At 37.4% G+C, this 20,742-nt stretch overlaps 1 protein-coding gene across 16 annotated transcripts in view; it reads left to right on the top strand.

Annotated features, from left to right (window-relative positions):
- Positions 1–20,742, top strand: part of LOC138325400 (otoferlin-like) — a 118,336-nt gene that overhangs the window by 43,301 nt on the left and 54,293 nt on the right. For 12 of the 16 annotated variants that reach the window (XM_069271034.1, XM_069271045.1, XM_069271047.1 and 9 more), the window contains 6 exons: positions 2,527–2,654; positions 7,646–7,783; positions 10,696–10,719; positions 13,210–13,233; positions 18,270–18,423; positions 18,956–19,131. In XM_069271034.1, the coding sequence (XP_069127135.1) occupies positions 2,527–2,654; positions 7,646–7,783; positions 10,696–10,719; positions 13,210–13,233; positions 18,270–18,423; positions 18,956–19,131 (644 nt within the window). The remainder of the gene's footprint in view (positions 1–2,526; positions 2,655–7,645; positions 7,784–10,695; positions 10,720–13,209; positions 13,234–18,269; positions 18,424–18,955; positions 19,132–20,742) is intronic. The other 4 variants (XM_069271036.1, XM_069271040.1, XM_069271041.1 and 1 more) reach the window with 4 other exon arrangements.

The raw sequence follows: 20,742 nt of genomic DNA on the forward strand, positions 1-20,742 counted from the left end.
TTCAAAAGACTTTGTAACAAAAAAGGCCAGCAATTCAATAGTGGGCTCATGATGAAGGGAAACAAATTAGTTTTAAAAATGACCTTGAAATTCATTCAAAATCAAAAGCTATGAATTGTCAAATATCAAAGTCCTTATGATGTAGGGTAGAAAACATACAAGTATACTTAAGAAAAGTCCTTTGTCTTTATTCAAGGTCACAGGAGTCAAATATTTTGGATGAATGATTTGTTTTAATAATGAACAAAATAAGATGTGAAAACATTTGAATTCATTTTCACCGTGTTCATAAAGAATTCTATACATCTCACAAAGTCACTTTAACAAATGATATAAGAGGGACAAATAACATTTTTGAAACTAACAATAAATACTGGAAACAAAGATTTCTTTGTTTTTGAATGACTTTAAGTATCTTACATAGATTTTCTTTCTTATTTAGTTTTCCTACTTTTTATTGATAATTTTCTACCTTTATAGAATTTCTATCAATTCTTAAGTGATTCCTTTTTTTTCTCTACTCTACTGATCTCTATGCTTACTTTATATCTAAATCTTGTCTATCCTTTCCACTCTCCACCAATCAAATTAACCATCTTGACATATTGAAGATATATGAATCTCTCTTTCTGTTGCTGTTAATTTGTTTTCAATAGATTTTTAGCTCACCTGGCCCGAAGGGCCGGTGAGCTTATGTCATGGCGCGGCGTCCGTCGTCCGTCGTCCGTCCGTCCGTCGTCCGTCGTCCGTCCGTCAACATTTCCTTTAAATCGCTACTAGTCATAGAGTTCTGCATAGATTGTAACCAAATTTGGCCACAAACATCCTTGGGGAAAGGGGAACAGAACTTGTATAAATTTTGGCTCTGACTCCCCGGGGGCAGGAGGGGCGGGGCCCAATAGGGAAAATAAAGGTAAATCCTATAAAACGCTACTTGTCCTAGAGTTCTGCATGAATTGTAACCACATTTGGCCACAAACATCCTTGGGGGAAGGGGAACAGAACTTGTATAAATTTATGCTCTGACCCCCTGGGGGCAGGAGGGGCGGGGCCCAATAGGGGAAATAGAGGTAAATCCTATAAATCGCTACTTGTCCTTGAGTTCTGCATGGATTGTAACCATATTTGGCCACAAACATCCTTGGCGGAAGGGGAACAGAACTTGTGTAAATTTAGGCTCTGACCCCCTGGGGGCAAGAGGGGCGGGGCCCAATAGGGGAAATAGAGGTAAATCCTATGAATCGCTACTTGTCCTACAGTTCTGCATGGATTGTAACCAAATATGGCCACAAACATCCTTAGGGGAAGGGGAACAGAACTTGTATAAATTTTGGTTCTGACCCCCTGGGGGCAGGAGGGGCGGGGCCCAATAGGGGAAATAGAGGTAAATCCTATGAATCGCTACTTGACCTAGAGTTCTGCAGGGATTTTAACCAAATTTGGCCACAAACATCCTTGGGGGAAGGGGAACAGAACTTGTATGAAATTTTTGCTCTGACCCCCTGGGGGCAGGAGGGGCGGGGCCCAATCTTCATGTATGTTGGTAAATGTTGCTTTCATTTAGATTTGATGATATTATTTGACCATTCAAGATCATATTTTAAATACATGTTTTAACTTGGCATGTCTGAAGTGCAAGCTGTGATGCAATACCAACATTCAATTTTTTTCCTTAAAATGGTCATTCTTTTTTTTTTCGAATAATTATTATAAATCCAAAGAAAATGGGCGCCAATGCATACAGGAACAGTTTGATTACTAGTTGGTTCAAAATAAATAACTTTGACTTTTATATAGGGTCACTTCAAAAGACTTCGTAACAAAAAAATGGCCAGCAATTCAATAGTGGGCTCATGATGAAGGGAAAACAAATTAGTTTTTAAAAATGACCTTGAAATTCCATTCAAAATCAGAAAGCTAATGAAATTTGTCAAAAAATCAATAGTCCTTTATGCTGTTAGGTAGTAGAGAAACATTCAAGTATACTTAAGAAAAGGTCCCTTTGTCTTTATTCGAGGTCATACAGGAGTCTAAATATTTTTGGGATGAAATGACTTTGTTTTAATAATGTACAAAATAAGACTGTGAAAAACATGTTGTGAAATTATTTTTCACCGTGTTTCATGAAGAATTATATGTTTACATCCTCACAAAAGTCCACTTTAACAAATGAATATAAGAGGGGACAAATAACATTTTTGAAAACTTACAATAGATACTGGAAACAAAGATTTCTTGTTGTTTTTGAATGACTTTTAAGTATCTTACAATAGATTGTTCTTTCTTATTTAGTGTAATATCCTACTTTTTATTGATAAATTTTCTACCTTATAATAGAAAATTTCTATCAATTCTATAAGTGATTTGCCATTATTTTTCCTCTTTGATCTTTGTATATTTCTCCAAGAACGTAATTTTATCATTTTACCCGAAATAGAAAAAAGAATTACATGATATAATTTCTGAAGTTTACAAATAAACCGTATAAACATATTTTTACCCATAATGCTTTGGTTACTTTAACAGGAAAGGACCCGGATGCACCTAAAATAATCAGTGATGGACACGTTTCTGTGAAAGCTGACGACGTCGCTGTAACAATTGATGAGCGTCTGCCGCTGGTTCACAAGGAGCCGCACGTTAACATTGATACGGTAAATGATAATTTATTTGATTCTATGGGAGTTGCCCCCCTTCCATTAGTCACATAACAATTTAAATGCATACAGTCTACTTTTTATGCAGCTAGAAAACCGCTAGCTACTATATAATGATCCTGCTGCAAAATTATCTGTTATTGTCACTGATATTGATCTTATTAATATTTTTAGCCCACCATCATCAGATGGTGGGCTATTCAAATCGCCTTTCGTCCGTGGTCCGTCCGTCCGTCCTTCCATCCGTCCTTCCGTCCGTCCTTCCGTCCGTCCTTCCGTCCGTCCGTCCGTCCGTCCGTCCGTCCGTCCGTCCGTCCGTCCGTCCGTCCGTTAACAATTCTTGTTACCGCTATTTCTCAGAAAGTACTGAAGGAATCTTTCTCAAATTTCACATGTAGGTTCCCCTAGGGCCCTAGTTGTGCATATTGCATTTTGGGACCAATCGGTCAACAAGATGGCCGACTGGCGGCCATCTTGGATTTTGATAGTTAAAGTTTGTTACCGCTATTTCTCAGAAAGTTGTGAAGGGATCTTTCTCAAATTTCACATGTAGGTTCCCCTAGGGCCCTAGTTGTGCATATTGCATTTTGGGACCAATCTGTCAACAAGATGGCCGACTGGCGGCCATCTTGGATTTTGATAGTTAAAGTTTGTTACCGCTATTTCTCAGAAAGTTGTGAAGGGATCTTTCTCAAATTTCACATGTAGGTTTCCCTAGGGCCCTAGTTGTGCATATTGCATTTTTGGACCAATCGGTCAACAAGATGGCGGACTGGCGGCCATCTTGGAGTTTGATAGTTAAAGTTTGTTACCGCTATTTTTCAGAAAGTTGTGAAGGGATCTTTCTCAAATTTCACATGTAGGTTCCCCTAGGGTCCTAGTTGTGCATATTGCATTTTGGGACCAATCGGTCAACAAGATGGCCGTCTGGCGGCCATCTTGGTTTTTGAAAGTTAAAGTTTGTTACCGCTATTTCTCAGAAAGTACTGAAGTGATCTTTCTCAAATTTCATATGTAGGTTCTCCTAGGGCCCTAGTTGTGCATATTGCATTTTGGGACCAATCGGTCAACAAGATGGCCGACCAGCAGCCATCTTGGATTTTGATAGTTAAAGTTTGTTACCGCTATTTCTCAGAAAGTGTTGAAGGGATTGTTCTCAAATTTCATATGTAGGTTCCTCTAGGACCCTAGTTCTGCATATTACATTTTGGGACTGATCGGTCAACAAGATGGCCGACTGGCGGCCATCTTGGATTTTGATAGTTAAAGTTTGTTACCGCTATTTCCCAGAAAGTACTGAAGGGATCTTTCTCAAATTTCATATGTAGGTTCCCCTAGGGCCCTAGTTGTGCATATTGCATTTTGGGACCAATCTGTCAACAAGATGGCCGACCGACTGACAGCCATCTTGGATTTCGATAGTTAAAGTTTGTTACCGCTATTTCTCAGAAAGTACTGAAGGGATCTCTCTCAAATTTCATATGCATGTTCCCCTTGAACCCTAGTTGTGCATATTGCATTTTGGGAGCGATCGGTCAACAAGATAGTCGACTGGTGGCCATCTTGGATTTTGATAGTTAAAGTTTGTTAACGCTATTTCCCAGAAAGTACTGAAGGAATCTTTCTCAAATTTAATATGTAGGTTCCCCTAGGACCCTAGTTGTGCATATTGCATTTTGGGACAGATCGGTCAACAAGATGGCCAAAGGACGGCCATCTTGGATTTTGATAGTTAAAGTTTGTTACCGCTATTTCTCAGAAAGTACTGAAGGGATCTCTCTCAAATTTCATGTGCAGGTTCCTGAAGGGGTCTAGTGCATTTTCGGACTTATCGGTCAGCAAGATGATCGACAGGTAGCCATCTTGGATTTTGATAATTGAAGTTTGTTTCTGCTACATATCTCAGAAAGTACTGAAAGGATCTTTCTCAAGTTTCATATATAGTATGTAGTAAAAGTTTGAAAAGCAGGGAAAAGATCCCTCTTTCTGTTGTCAGACATAGATCATTCTTTGGTGGGCGCCAAGATCCCTCTGGGATCTCTTGTGATAGTTAAAGTTTGTTACCGCTATTTCTCAGAAAGTACTGAAGGGATCTTTCTCAAATTTCATATGTAGGTTCCCCTAGGACCCCAGGTGTGCATATTGCATTTTGGGACTGATCGGTCAACAAGATGGCCGACCAGCAGCCATCTTGGATTTTGATAGTTAAAGTTTTGTTACCGCTATTTCTCAGAAAGTGTTGAAGGGATTGTTCTCAAATTTCATATGTAGGTTCCTCTAGGACCCTAGTTCTGCATATTACATTTTGGGACAGATCGGTCAACAAGATGGCCGAAGGACGGCCATCTTGGATTTTGATAGTTAAAGTTTGTTACCGCTATTTCTCAGAAAGTGTTGAAGGGATTGTTCTCAAATTTCATATGTAGGTTCCTCTAGGACCCTAGTTCTGCATATTACATTTTGGGACTGATCGGTCAACAAGATGGCCGACTGGCGGCCATCTTGGATTTTGATAGTTAAAGTTTGTTACCGCTATTTCCCAGAAAGTACTGAAGGGATCTTTCTCAAATTTCATATGTAGGTTCCCCTAGGGCCCTAGTTGTGCATATTGCATTTTGGGACCAATCTGTCAACAAGATGGCCGACCGACTGACAGCCATCTTGGATTTCGATAGTTAAAGTTTGTTACTGCTATTTCTCAGAAAGTACTGAAGGGATCTCTCTCAAATTTCATATGCATGTTCCCCTTGAACCCTAGTTGTGCATATTGCATTTTGGGAGCGATCGGTCAACAAGATAGTCGACCGGTGGCCATCTTGGATTTTGATAGTTAAAGTTTGTTAACGCTATTTCCCAGAAAGTACTGAAGGAATCTTTCTCAAATTTAATATGTAGGTTCCCCTAGGACCCTAGTTGTGCATATTTTATTTTGGGACAGATCGGTCAACAAGATGGCCAAAGGACGGCCATCTTGGATTTTGATAGTTAAAGTTTGTTACCGCTATTTCTCAGAAAGTACTGAAGGGATCTCTCTCAAATTTCATGTGCAGGTTCCTGAAGGGGTCTAGTGCATTTTCGGACTTATCGGTCAGCAAGATGATCGACAGGTAGCCATCTTGGATTTTGATAATTGAAGTTTGTTTCTGCTACATATCTCAGAAAGTACTGAAAGGATCTTTCTCAAGTTTCATATAGAGTATGTAGTAAAAGTTTGAAAAGCAGGGAAAAGATCCCTCTTTCTGTTGTCAGACATAGATCATTCTTTGGTGGGCGCCAAGATCCCTCTGGGATCTCTTGTGATAGTTAAAGTTTGTTACCGCTATTTCTCAGAAAGCACTGAAGGGATCTTTCTCAATTTTCATATGTAGGTTCCCCTAGGACCCCAGTTGTGCATATTGCATTTTGGGACTGATCGGTCAACAAGATGGCCGACAAGCAGCCATCTTGGATTTTGATAGTTAAAGTTTGTTACCGCTATTTCTCAGAAAGTGTTGAAGGGATTGTTCTCAAATTTCATATGTAGGTTCCTCTAGGACCCTAGTTCTGCATATTACATTTTGGGACTGATCGGTCAACAAGATGGCCGACTGGTGGCCATCTTGGATTTTGATAGTTAAAGTTTGTTACCGCTATTTCCCAGAAAGTACTGAAGGGATCTTTCTCAAATTTCATATGTAGGTTCCCCTAGGGCCCTAGTTGTGCATATTGCATTTTGGGACCAATCTGTCAACAAGATGGCCGACCGACTGACAGCCATCTTGGATTTCGATAGTTAAAGTTTGTTACCGCTATTTCTCAGAAAGTACTGAAGGGATCTCTCTCAAATTTCATATGCATGTTCCCCTTGGGCCCTAGTTGTGCATATTGCATTTTGGGAGCGATCGGTCAACAAGATAGTCGACCGGTGGCCATCTTGGATTTTGATAGTTAAAGTTTGTTAACGCTATTTCCCAGAAAGTACTGAAGGAATCTTTCTCAAATTTAATATGTAGGTTCCCCTAGGACCCTAGTTGTGCATATTTTATTTTGGGACAGATCGGTCAACAAGATGGCCAAAGGACGGCCATCTTGGATTTTGATAGTTAAAGTTTGTTACCGCTATTTCTCAGAAAGTACTGAAGGGATCTCTCTCAAATTTCATGTGCAGGTTCCTGAAGGGGTCTAGTGCATTTTCGGACTTATCGGTCAGCAAGATGATCGACAGGTAGCCATCTTGGATTTTGATAATTGAAGTTTGTTTCTGCTACATATCTCAGAAAGTACTGAAAGGATCTTTCTCAAGTTTCATATAGAGTATGTAGTAAAAGTTTGAAAAGCAGGGAAAAGATCCCTCTTTCTGTTGTCAGACATAGATCATTCTTTGGTGGGCGCCAAGATCCCTCTGGGATCTCTTGTGATAGTTAAAGTTTGTTACCGCTATTTCTCAGAAAGCACTGAAGGGATCTTTCTCAAATTTCATATGTAGGTTCCCCTAGGACCCCAGTTGTGCATATTGCATTTTGGGACTGATCGGTCAACAAGATGGCCGACAAGCAGCCATCTTGGATTTTGATAGTTAAAGTTTGTTACCGCTATTTCTCAGAAAGTGTTGAAGGGATTGTTCTCAAATTTCATATGTAGGTTCCTCTAGGACCCTAGTTCTGCATATTACATTTTGGGACTGATCGGTCAACAAGATGGCCGACCAGCAGCCATCTTGGATTTTGATAGTTAAAGTTTGTTACCGCTATTTCTCAGAAAGTATTGAAGGGATTGTTCTCAAATTTCATATGTAGGTTCCCCTAGGACCCTAGTTCTGCCTATTGCATTTTGCGACCACCATCTTGGATTTTGATAGTTTAAAGTTTGAAAAGCAGAAAAAAGAAGTGTAAGTTTGAAAAGCAGAGTTTGGTGGGCGCCAAGATCCCTCTGGGATCTCTTGTTATAATATTTATAAATTTTAAGAAATATGTGCATATTTCAGAAAATTGTATTTTATTTATAATCAGGCTGCAGAAAAGAAGGAAAAGAAAACAGCAGAGAACAAGAAAAGGAAGAAGAGTTCAGCTGAGGACGAGGATGACCTTGACCTTGAAAGTTTAGACTGGTGGAGCAAGTACTTTGCTTCTGTAGACACCTTAATCATGGTAAGGTACCTTATATCTGGTCTAGAAGCCCAAATGTAGATAGCAGTTAGGAAGTAGAGAGCTTAGGTCTGGGGGTAGAGAGCTTACCTCAGATGATAGGAGCTCGTACAGGTGTAGAGAACTAGCCCATAGGGTAGAACTTAAGCCCAAAAGTAGAGAGTAAGCTTAGGGATAGGGAACTTCCTCAGGAGGTAAGCACCTATACCAGACTCGCCCAAGGGGTGAAGAGCATGTCAGCCCATGGGGTAAAGGCAAAGGCCAAAGTAAACTGAAGAGTAGACAGCAGGCTTAGGAGGTAGCTCAGAGGATAGAACGCGAGCTCAGAGGGAAAAGTGTGAGCTCAGTTAGTAGAGAGTAAGCTCACTGAGTATAGACAGTCAGCTCAGAGGGTATAAAGAGTAACCCATTAGGATAGAAAGTAACTTCAGAGGGTATAAAGAGTAATCCATTAGGATAGAAAGTAACTTCAGAGGGTATAAAAAGTAATCCATTAGGATAGAAAGTAACTTCAGAGGGTATAAAGAGTAAGTTCAGAGAGTATAAAGAGTAAGTAGAGTATTAAGTTTAGAGGGTATAAAAAGATAAGCCCAGAGGGTATGGAGAGTAAGATCAGAGGGTATAAAAAGTAAGTTCAGAGGGTATAAAGAGTAAGATCAGAGGGTATAAAGAGTAAGTTCAGAGGGTATAAAGAGTAAGTTTAGAGGGTATAAAGAGTAAGTTTAGAGGGTATAAAAAGATAAGCCCAGAGGGTATGGAGAGTAAGATCAGAGGGTATAAAGAGTAAGTTCAGAGGGTATAAAGAGTAAGTTTAGAGGGTATAAAAAGATAAGCCCAGAGGGTATGGAGAGTAAGATCAGAGGGTATAAAAAGTAAGCTCAGAGGGTATAAAGAGTAAGTTTAGAGGGTATAAAAAGATAAGCCCAGAGGGTATGGAGAGTAAGATCAGAGGGTATGAAAAGTAAGCTCAGAGGGTATGAAAAGATAAGCCAAGAGGGTATGGAGAGTAAGATCAGAGAGTATAAGAGTGAGCTCAGAGGGTAAATAGAGTAAGCTCAGAAAGTATAGAGTAAGCTCAGAGGGTAAATAGAGTAAGCTCAGAAAGTATAGAGTAAGCTCAGAGGGTATAGAGAGTAAGCTCAGAGGGTATAAAGAGTAAGCTCAAAGGGTATAGAGAGTAAGCGAAGAGGGTATAAGCCAAAGCTCAGAGGGTAAAGAAAGTAAGGTCAGAGAGTATAGAGTAAGCTTAGAGAGTAAGCTCAGAGGGTATAAAAAGTAAGCTGAAAGGGGATAGAGTTGGCTCAGACAGTATAGAGTGGCTCAGACAGTATAGAGTAGACTCAGGCAGTGTAGAGAGTAGACTCAGACAGTATAGAGAGTAAGCTCAGAGAGTATAGAAAGTATGCTCAGAGGGTATAAAGAGTAAGCTTAGAGGGTATAGAGACAGAAAACAACCCAAGAGGTTAAACATTAAGCTGAAATGAAGGGAAGAAGGGAGTGTTACCTAGTACCGTAGAGACATAGCACAGTAGTTGAGAGTAGGTAGAGAGGTAGCCAATACAGACCTATAAAGTGATAGAGAGTACATGACTGCCAAAAGGGGATACAGAGTTAGCAGAACAACCTTCCCTGTATTGTTCAAGGGTAAGGGTAGGTAGGTGTTCTTTTAGGGATGTTCAACTGAACTGCTCAGCGGTTATAAAGTGACAAGCCAATGTTCAAGGGAAGGATAGTTAAGGATCTCAAGGACTTTATTGGCCACAGAAAGGGTCATGGTCTCTGTCTAGTTCAATTTTCATCCACCTCTTAGACTTGGCGAGCCCCTAAAGTATAACATTAAATTAAACAAACAAAACCACTGAACTATTGAATATAAAGGGACTAGGAGACAAAAGGATGTTCTTATAGATTGTTGAAGTGCTTCAAATGGCTAATGAATTACCGTTATACATTGTGTGTTCTGCTTTTCTTATTCATTGGAAATTCACCGCTTACCACATTAGTTCTACATCCCATAATAAGCGTGACCTTGCCCTTTGACCTTTGTTTGATATTGTGGGCTGAATTGTGAACTTGTTCTTTTGTTTTGTGAAAAGTTAATCATGTCTGGGCTTTTTGAATTTCATTTGATAATACTATTATTTAAAAAAAAATAGATATAGAATGGTATGACTGTCTGTATGAATGATGTTGTTGTTGATGAAATTAGCTAGTTGAGAGTTGGACCAATGTTGCAAGGCTTGATTGCACATCTTTTTTTCAAACAATATTTTAATATTTATCATCAATCTTCAGTATATATAATTTTTTTTCAAAAACTAGTATCTTAGGTAAACAGCACTTCATCAAACCCAGAAAGGTAAAGTATATTGTAGAATGCAGGCTACAAACTTGAAAATGATATTGCTGGTGAAGAAAATCCTACCAAACATCCATGTGAATGAGATTTTTTTTTCTCTTAAGTGAATGGACAATTTCGAGAGTTTGAGGTTGATCTACACAGACTTTAGTTTGTGAAGAGTGTTATGGCTTATGGCTTACCAACTTATGAGTTCTTAGATCCTAAATTTAAACGTCAGACAAACAGCTCTGTCCTTGCATATCCTTCCAACCAAAAGTTCCATGGTTTTGTAATAAGTTTTGTTCTAGTTTTCTGACTTGTTTCATTTATTTCCGTTCCTAGCTTTCTATGTTTTAAATAATCCCTTCCCTGTTGAATCTTCTTATCAAAATTCCCAGCTTTATTCAAAACTTAAGATTATGAATTTTTTTCTGGCAGAATTTTTTTCATACACATTTGAAATAAACTTTTTTTAAATGTTGGCACTTATAATGAAGTAGTCTATGTTTATTTTTGTTGCTTTTGAAATTTATTTTGGGTCATGTGATCACATCCTGCCTCTGTATCACTACAGGATCCAGCCTCATCAACCAATCAGGTAAAGCTTTACAAATCGCCATGGTATTGGTTACCATGGTTCCTGTTGTTTTTTTTTAAATACTTTAGACTTCTACCTATCAGTTTGTTCGCAACTATTTCATAAATATTTGTCATGATGTGCATCCATCTTTTCCAAAGTGGTATATATATATATAATTTTTTCATATTTCACCCTGACGTTCCGGCTAAACTTTTTTTTTCAATTTTTAAATTTCCTTTTTCCTATCTATAATCTGATTTTTGCCTTTTTGCTAAAACTCTGCCCTGAAATACGTGTATGAATGTCTGCTAAGGCACACTGCCATGAGGCCCTAACATTCTTCTCATAAGTTAAAAAGTACAGATTTCATTTAATTTTTATTTTTTTACAACTTTATTTATTTTATTTATTATTATTATATTTTTTTTTATTATTATTTATTTTTATTTTTATTTATTTTTTGCAATTTTAGAGATATTGTTTCTTAATTTTTCTTAATTTTTAATTTGACATTATGAATATCGTAAAAGATGTGCATGCATGTGGATACTCACTGAAACACTCACAAAATCTAAATACATAAGCAGAATTCAGTTGTACAGCATGTATATAACATATTTATTTCATGGCTTTAACTTCATTTAGACCCATTACAAGTTGTGCCATTCCTTTTCTTCAGTCAGTTTCCACTTACTCTAATGGATGATGAACCAATGACAGTCTGTTCCTATATAGCTTAATTTCAGAGGATGACAATGCTGTAACAAAGCTTTAACTTATGCTTTACTATCCTAAATACTATAGTACCTTGCCAGGAGGCAAAATTGTGAACTTTTTATTTTTTTATCTATTTTCTATTTAATTGTAATTCTCTAGACTCTTCATTTCTTTAAATCTCAAATATTTGCCTGTCCGTTACCCTGAAGATTCAACCTTGACCTTCAACTTTAACCTTGATATATCCTCTAGAGGCTCTCTTTGGCTTTGCAATTCTCCAGTAAGTCACTTTTGACCTTGCAATCCCTTGGAAGGTCAGCCTTGACCTTATAGTCCTACCTATAGTCACCAAGGACCTTGGTGTGTCAACCTTTGACCTTGCAATCCCCTGAAAGGGTCACACTTCACCTTGAAATCCTGTTGACGTAGACTAAATATCACTGGTCTTAAATTCTCTGTTGTCTCCATCATGGCCAATAATTTCATTGCCTTTAAGCCTATGTTACTGTGCAATCAGACTATCAATCCAAGCTCATTACAATGTCTCGATTGCCCTTCAGAAAATTCAGATTGTACTTACACCAGAGTAGCATTCAGTATCAAACACTTATTTGACAGTTCTTTTGGTGAAATTTGATTTTGGTCTTATGACTTATTTTACTGTTTTTAAAAAATCCCCATGTGTAAGGCCATTGTTTCTGAAGTTGGTTATTTTGGGACGTATATGTAATTTACTTTTTTTCTCATTTGCAGTGCATAGTAAGAAATCAAAAGATGAAGCCACATATCATTGGTTAAGCAAGCAAAATCATGTATTGTCAATCATGACAGTGTCATGTGACTTCATAACTTAATTTCATTGCTAATCATATAAAATCATTTACAATCGTGACAGTGTCATGTGACTTCATAACTTAATTTCATTCGTTAATCATGTAAAATCAGGTGTCTATCATGATGTCATGTGACTTCAGAATGAAGAGGACAATCAGGTGGAGGTCAAGGTCATTGGAGACCGTTATTACGACCAGTTCGAGGTTAACACTCCATAGATGATCTTACATATTATCATTACTACATTTATACACATTTAAAGATATATCACATTTTCAAAAAATAATTCATATTGTAATATTTTACTTTCTATCATAAAACTTTGACATCACATATTAGCTACGCGGCTTGCTGATCACAAATTGGTGGGATAATACCTGACTGTCTTATATTCGGACAGTATACTGTATCTATGAAATGCTTGCTTAAAAACATGCACACATGTTCATTGACAAATTCAGTGCATGGTTCACTTGGCATGTCCCAAAAAGCTCATCAATAGTTCAGGTTACACAGAGAAAACATGGAGGAAATGTCTGCAGTCTTCAATTATAGTTGATTAGTGGTAGATGCCAATTTAATCTTGTCGCCTGTATATTATATATTGTGTTTGTGTGTTTTCCTGTAGCTGTTGACCTTCCTATTTCCTATGACATTGGTAGGGAGGGGGGCTGGGTGTTATTAGTGGTACCTATGTCAAGATTGATGAAAGCAGTTTCATTTGTGTCTTACATACATTTCCAGGATATATTGTCAGGATCAAGTTTTTATATTTTGTATATCACTAAATATTTCCTGTGGGGCTTGTTTTACACTCAGTTAAAGTGTAAGGTTCATTGTATGGTACTCATGATTTTTCGGGATCTCGTAAATGGTTGTATATCATTTATTGTAAATAAACAAAGATGTACATCTCATCTTTTATGTATTTTGAAATATAAACATGATTTATTCCAGAAAAAGCCAAGAAAAAAAGTAAATGTAAGAGAAAAGTAATCTCTCTATTTCTGATGGAATTGGGAATTCTTCAAGGCTCTTTTCATTTTTCTTAATCTTCTCAAATTAAACTGCTAGAGTTAGTAGGGACTTGTCCAACTGCTACTCTCAAATATCTGAAGCTTTTTCTTATCCTTCTCCTTTTCACCAAGAGTTTTTTTAACAAGGAAAGAAATATTTTCATTTCTAAAATTGATTTCGTCCTACATTTGTAGTGATCAATATTTATTTATTATCTTTATCTATAATATTTCTGATTATCTCCCCTTGATGAGCTACGTTTACTTACTGTGCGTTCCATTTGCGGATTCATACCAGTTGCACGAAAGTGATACGGCACTGCCAAATGGAATGCGTTTGGATTTTTCCATGATGGCGGCACCCATATGAAAGATACGCTTCAAATATAAAAGCTAAGTCTTTTCTGTTTTAAAAAAAATGATAATGGATATAAAAATAATAATACCTGGATAGTTTCAGCACACATTGAAATAAACGATCCATGTAATTTTATTGGATATAAATACGCTCTGCCTTGTTTTCAACAAAGATAAAATTCCGGTGAAAAATGAAGAATCTTTGGTCTGCCATCTTGGATACAAGTAGTACGCTTCTGAAAACGAACCACTTCTACCGGTCGGTTCGGCTGGTACAGCGCGTTCGATTACAGATACAACGGGTTCGTACCAGTTGTATCTACAAATGGAACACACAGCTATACTCAATATACTGGCGTTGAATATAACTGGTAGCACTGTATTATAATAAATGGCTGGTGTAATATGTATCTAATAAGTGCGCTGTATTTGATCAATAATTGACACTACTTTTACTAATAGGTTTCATACTTCATAGGACCATTAAGTGGCGTTATACAATTATAGCATTTTGATAAGGTCGATGTATGTTTTTATTGACCAAAGAAAAATTATCGACCAAGGATATATGACCAATAGGTGGTACTGTATATGATCAATAGGTGACAATGTATATGACCAATAGGTGACACTGTATATGACCAATAGGTGGTGCTGTATATGATCAATAGGTGACAATGTATATGACCAATAGGTGACACTGTATATGACCAATAGGTGGTGCTGTATATGATCAATAGGTGACGCTGTATATGACCAATAGGTGGTGCTGTATATGGTCAATAGGTGGTGCTGTATATGACCAATAGGTGGTGCTGTATATGATCAATAGGTGACGCTGTATATGACCAATAGGTGGTGCTGTATATGACCAATAGGTGGTGCTGTATATGACCAATAGGTGACACTGTATATGACCAATAGGTGACACTGTATATGACCAATAGGTGGTGCTGTATATGGTCAATAGGTGACGCTGTATATGACCAATAGGTGGTGCTGTATATGATCAATAGGTGGTGCTGTATATGACCAATAGGTGGTGCTGTATATGACCAATAGGTGGCGCTGTATATGACCAATAGGTGGCACTGTATATGACCAGTATGTGGAGCTTTATATGACCAATAGGTGGCACTGTATATGACCAAAAGGTGGCACTGTATATGACCAATAGGTGGTGCTGTATATGACCAATAGGTGGTGCTGTATATGACCAATAGGTGGCACTGTATATGACCAATAGGTGGCACTGTATATGACCAATAGGTGGTGCTGTATATGACCAATAGGTGGCACTGTATATGACCAATAGGTGGCACTGTATATGACCAATAGGTGGCACTGTATATGACCAATAGGTGGTGCTGTATATGACCAAATGGTGGAGCTGTATATGACCAAGAGGTACCACTGTATATGACCAATAGGTGGTGCTGTATATGACCAATAGGTGGCACTGTATATGACCAATAGGTGGCACTGTATATGACCAATAGGTGGCACTGTATATGACCAATAGGTGGCACTGTATATGACCAATAGGTGGTGCTGTATATGACCAATAGGTGGCACTGTATATGACCAATAGGTGGCACTGTATATGACCAAAAGGTGGCACTGTATATTACCAATAGATGGCACTGTATATGACCAATAGGTGGTGCTGTATATGATCAATAGGTGGTGCTGTATATGACCAAATGGTGGAGCTGTATATGACCAAGAGGTACCACTGTATATGACCAATAGGTGGCACTGTATATGACCAATAGGTGGCACTGTATATGACCAATAGGTGGCACTGTATATGACCAATAGGTGGCGCTGTATATGATCAATAGGTGGTGCTGTATATGACCAAATGGTGGAGCTGTATATGACCAAGAGGTACCACTGTATATGACCAATAGTCGGCACTGTATATGACCAATAGGTGGCACTGTATATGACCAATAGGTGGTGCTGTATATGATCAATAGGTGGTGCTGTATATGACCAAATGGTGGAGCTGTATATGACCAAGAGGTACCACTGTATATGACCAATAGGTGGCACTGTATATGACCAATAGGTGGCACTGTATATGACCAATAGGTGGCACTGTATATGACCAATAGGTGGCACTGTATATGACCAATAGGTGGCACTGTATATGACCAATAGGTGGCACTGTATATGACCAATAGGTGGCACTGTATATGACCAATAGGTGGCACTGTATATGACCAATAGGTGGCACTGTATATGACCAATAGGTGGCACTGTATATGACCAATAGGTGGCACTGTATATGACCAATAGGTGGCACTGTATATGACCAATAGGTGGTGCTGTATATGACCAATAGGTGGCACTGTATATGACCAATAGGTGGCACTGTAAATGACCAAAAGGTGGCACTGTACTGTATATGACCAATAGGTGGCACTGTATATGACCAATAGGTGGCACTGTATATGACCAATAGGTGGTGCTGTATATGATCAATAGGTGGTGCTGTATATGACCAAATGGTGGAGCTGTATATGACCAAGAGGTACCACTGTATATGACCAATAGGTGGCACTGTATATGACCAATAGGTGGCACTGTATATGACCAATAGGTGGCACTGTATATGACCAATAGGTGGCACTGTATATGACCAATAGGTGGCGCTGCATATTATCAATAGGTTGCACTGTGTATGACCAAAAAATAGTGCTGTATATGACTAATAAGTTGCACTGTATATGACCAATAGATAGTACTGTATATGGTCAATAGGTGGCGCTGCATATGACCAATAGGTGGCGCTGCATATGATCAATAGGTTGCACTGTGTATGACCAAAAGATAGTGCTGTATATGATCAATAGGTGGTGCTGTATATGAACAATAGTCGGCACTGTATATGACCAATAGGTGGCACTGTATATGACCAATAGGTGGCACTGTATATGACCAATAGGTGGTGCTGTATATGACCAATAGGTGGCGCTGCATATGATCAATAGGTTGCACTGTGTATGACCAAAAGATAGTGCTGTATATGATCAATAGATGGTGCTGTATATGACCAATAAGTTGCACTGTATATGACCAATAGATAGTACTGTATATGGTCAATAGGTGGCGCTGCATATGACCAATAGGTGGCGCTGCATATGATCAATAGGTTGCACTGTGTATGACCAAAAGATAGTGCTGTATATGATCAATAGATGGTGCTGTATATGACCAATAGGTGACGCTGTATATGACCAATAGGTGATGCAGTATATGACCAATAGGTGACGCTGTATATGACCAATAGGTGGTGCTGTATATGATCAATGGGTGGTGCTGTATATCACCAATAGGTGGTGCTGTATATGGTCAATAGGTGACGCTGTATATGACCAATAGGGTGAATGGTGTGATATGGTCAATAGGTATATGATCAATAGGTGGTGCTGTATATGACCAATAGGTGGTGCTGTATTATGATCAATAGGTGGTGCTGTATCAAATCACCAATAGGTGGTGCTGTATATGGTCAAATAGGTGGTGCTGTATATGACCAATAGGTGGTGCTGTATATGACCATTAGGTGGCGCTATATATATAACCATATAAGATAGCGCTATATATGAGCAGTAGTTGATATTTAATTTCTAATATTTTGAAATTATGTCATTAAAGGGGGTTATATTTCACAAGCCATTGTCATTAAATTTCACATCATATTTTTTGCACAGCAATCATCAAATTACATTCCATAACACATCACAGTAATCTTCATCTTTGTTGTCCATTGTCAACGGTATTTGTTGTGAGCAATGCTAGTAGAATTTGGTTGAAACTATTAGATATTTTGTTTCATATATATGAGTAAATCACAATATTGAAGATTTTTTCATTTATTGCCCATATATTTTGGTGCTTCATTGATAATTAGTAAGCATTTAACCAATATATATCTGCAATGCTTCAAATATATCGTTACAAAATCAGGTGTGCACATTATTACAACTACACCTATTTATAAAATTGAATTATTGGAATTATTCAATATTCGGTGAAATAAGCAATTTTAAAGAAATACATTTTACTTTGAGATATGCTGTTCTTGTTTTCATGGTGTTCTCTTTTAAACATTTTTTTTAAATGACTTAAGGGTGTATTTATATTTAACCTTGGCTTCAGTTGCTTACAGATCTTTATTCTATCTGCACTTGCTTTGTCACTTCCCAAGGGACACAACTCCAGCTTGCTACCTAGCACATGTTTTATACATATATTTTTTTTCTTTTCATTGCTGTTAGTTTTCAATATTTAATCATTATTTTCTGAAATATCTATAATAAATTAATTAGATTTGCTTCATCGGAAAATAGAAGTTAAATTCATAATTTTTATATCAAAGTTGAATCCAAATAGATTTATCACACGTTTTTTGTTCATTTTAGCTTACTGCTTAACGATTTGAGTTTTAGACTAGTCATAGCAGCATTGAAATTCCGCGTGTAGATTCCATTAAGAAGAGCAACATTAAAATTGTGTGTGTAGATTTCTAACGGTATAGATGAGTTTAAAACTGGAAAAGAGGTCATAGTCAAATAAGGTCATCTATAAATAGGTCAGGACATCTGTAATTACGTTGTTGCTGGTATATTCCAGGAGCATGACCGTGCTCGGGCCGATGGGGTTGACCCACTTGACCTTGACAATAAAGAGGAAGTATCGTCTCAACAACAGACAGTACAAAACAGTCAGGGTAACGGCCACAATTACGGCGCCATTCCCAATGGACAAGATACAGGTCACGAAGAAGGTAGCCAAATTTTATTTTATGAATTACAGTTTAAATGTGTACATGTAATTTTGGTGTAAGTGATAACTACAATATAATATAATATAACTGTTTCAATAGATAATTAAACTTCAGTAATACTATGAATTAATTGTTTGTATCCTGGTTTATAAGATGCCAAATCCTCATTATTCATTGTTTATAATGCCAATGATGAATGACTCTCTCTTTCTGTCATGTTTTCTCATACAACATTGTATGTTAATGAGTTGATAATTCTAACTGTTAACTACAACAACATCAGTTTAGATTACTGTTAGTTTTCTTAAAAATCAGATTCAACAACTTGAAACATGTAAATTTTAATAAAAATTACAAAAAAAAAGGATAACAGAATAAAACTAGAAAAGACAAACAAAACAGCAAAAGTAAAAATTAAACTAATCAATTTGACAATTATAAATTTACATTATTTGTTATTATCTCAAATTTTATCAGTTCTTTGTTAAAAAATTAAATGATGACATTAATTTCTGAGACATTTTTTGTTAAGAAGATCCGGACTTCAATGCAAAAGAGGCCAAAAAATTTGAAGCTGCTTTGAAAAAAATGGAAAAACAGGACAGCAAGGGAGAGAAGAAATCAAAAGGTTCAAGTCTCGCCTCAAAGTTGTCGCCAAAATCTCAGAGAAAGAAAGAGAAAGCAACAAATTCTACAGCGCAGCTCAAGGTACAAGCTTTTTGATATATGTCTTTAGACCATGTGTGTCGTCTGCTTGCACTGTTCTGTATTTACATATTACAGTTATCTGCTCTTGTGGGTAGGTATTGATTGTAATGTCAAAGCATTACATCAGATTTTTTCAGTAAAGAAATGTCATCATTTTGGTACTTAACTAATGATGAACCGATAAATATCTACATTCAGGGGTAGATAACTCGAGTATGCATCAAGGGTAGATAATTCCAGTATGTATCAGGGGTAGATAATTCCTGTATGAATCAGGGGTAGATAATTTCTGGATGAATCAGGAGTAGATAACTCTAGTATGCATCAGGGGTAGATAACTCAAGTATGCATCAGGGGTAGATAATTCCAGTATGCATCAGGGGTAGATAACTCGAGTATGCATCAAGGGTAGATAATTCCAGTATGCATCAGGGGTAGATAATTCCTGTATGAATCAGGGGTAGATGATTCCTGTATGAATCAGGAGTAGATAACACTAGTATGCATCAGGGGTAGATAACTCAAGTATGCATCAAAGGAAGATAATTCCAGTTCGCATCAGCGTTAGATAACTCTAGTATGCATCAGGAGTAGATAACTCTAGTATGCATCAGGGGTAGATTATTCCTGTATGAATCAGGAGTAGATAGCTCTAGTATGCATCAGGGGTAGATAACTCAAGTATTTATCAGAGGTAGATAATTCCAGTATGCATCATGGGTAGATAGCTTTAGTATGCAAGGACAGAATCAGCACTCCACATATATGTTGTTGTAGATATTGTGTTCTGTAGAAAATAGAAACAATGTTGTTGTTTTATTATATTATATGTTTGATTTTTAAATCTACCGAGTATTTCATTAGAACATATTGTTGTTACTATGCCAAATGATAGCATTTTATTTGTGAAAGAATAAATAATATTTGTCCCCATTATTTTCAAAGTTGCCTTAGAAATGTTGAATAGAATCTTTTAGGAAGTATATTGTATTTTTTTTTTTTTTTTTTTTTTTTGAAAATAGAGAATTAATCTTTATCCATGTCTCATATAATGTGCTACCAGCTAAAATAAAGTGTAAAAAAACAGCTCATTTCACATTGTGAATAAGAAAATCTTGTCAGTAACAAAAATTATCCCACTTTATATAGCGACGGCGAACCTGTCAGGTAACTCGGGATTGTCTGTGACAATAGACATCGTGTTCTCAGGTTAAGACGCATCTTTTTATGATCACTTAATCATTACAATTTGTTCATGTGTCTGAATTATTAGCCTACCATCATCAGATGGCTATTCAAATCACATTTCGTCCGTGGTCCGTCATCCGTCCGTCCGTTAACAATGCTTGTTACACCTATTTCTCAGAAAGTTCTTTTTTCAAATTTCATATGTAGGAGCCCCAAGGGCCCTAGTTGTGCATATTGCATTTTCGGATCGATCAGTCAATAAGATGGCTGCCAGGCCATCTTGGATTTTGATAGTTAAAGTTTGTTACCGCTATTTCTCAGAAAGTACTAAAGGGATCTTTCTAAAATTTCACATGGAAGTTCCCCTAGGGCCCTTGTTGTGCATTTTGCATTTTTGGACTGATCGCCAACCAGCGGCCATCT

Source organism: Argopecten irradians, chromosome 6 (assembly GCF_041381155.1).
Source record: "Argopecten irradians isolate NY chromosome 6, Ai_NY, whole genome shotgun sequence".
In the NCBI taxonomy this organism is placed as follows: domain Eukaryota; kingdom Metazoa; phylum Mollusca; class Bivalvia; order Pectinida; family Pectinidae; genus Argopecten; species Argopecten irradians.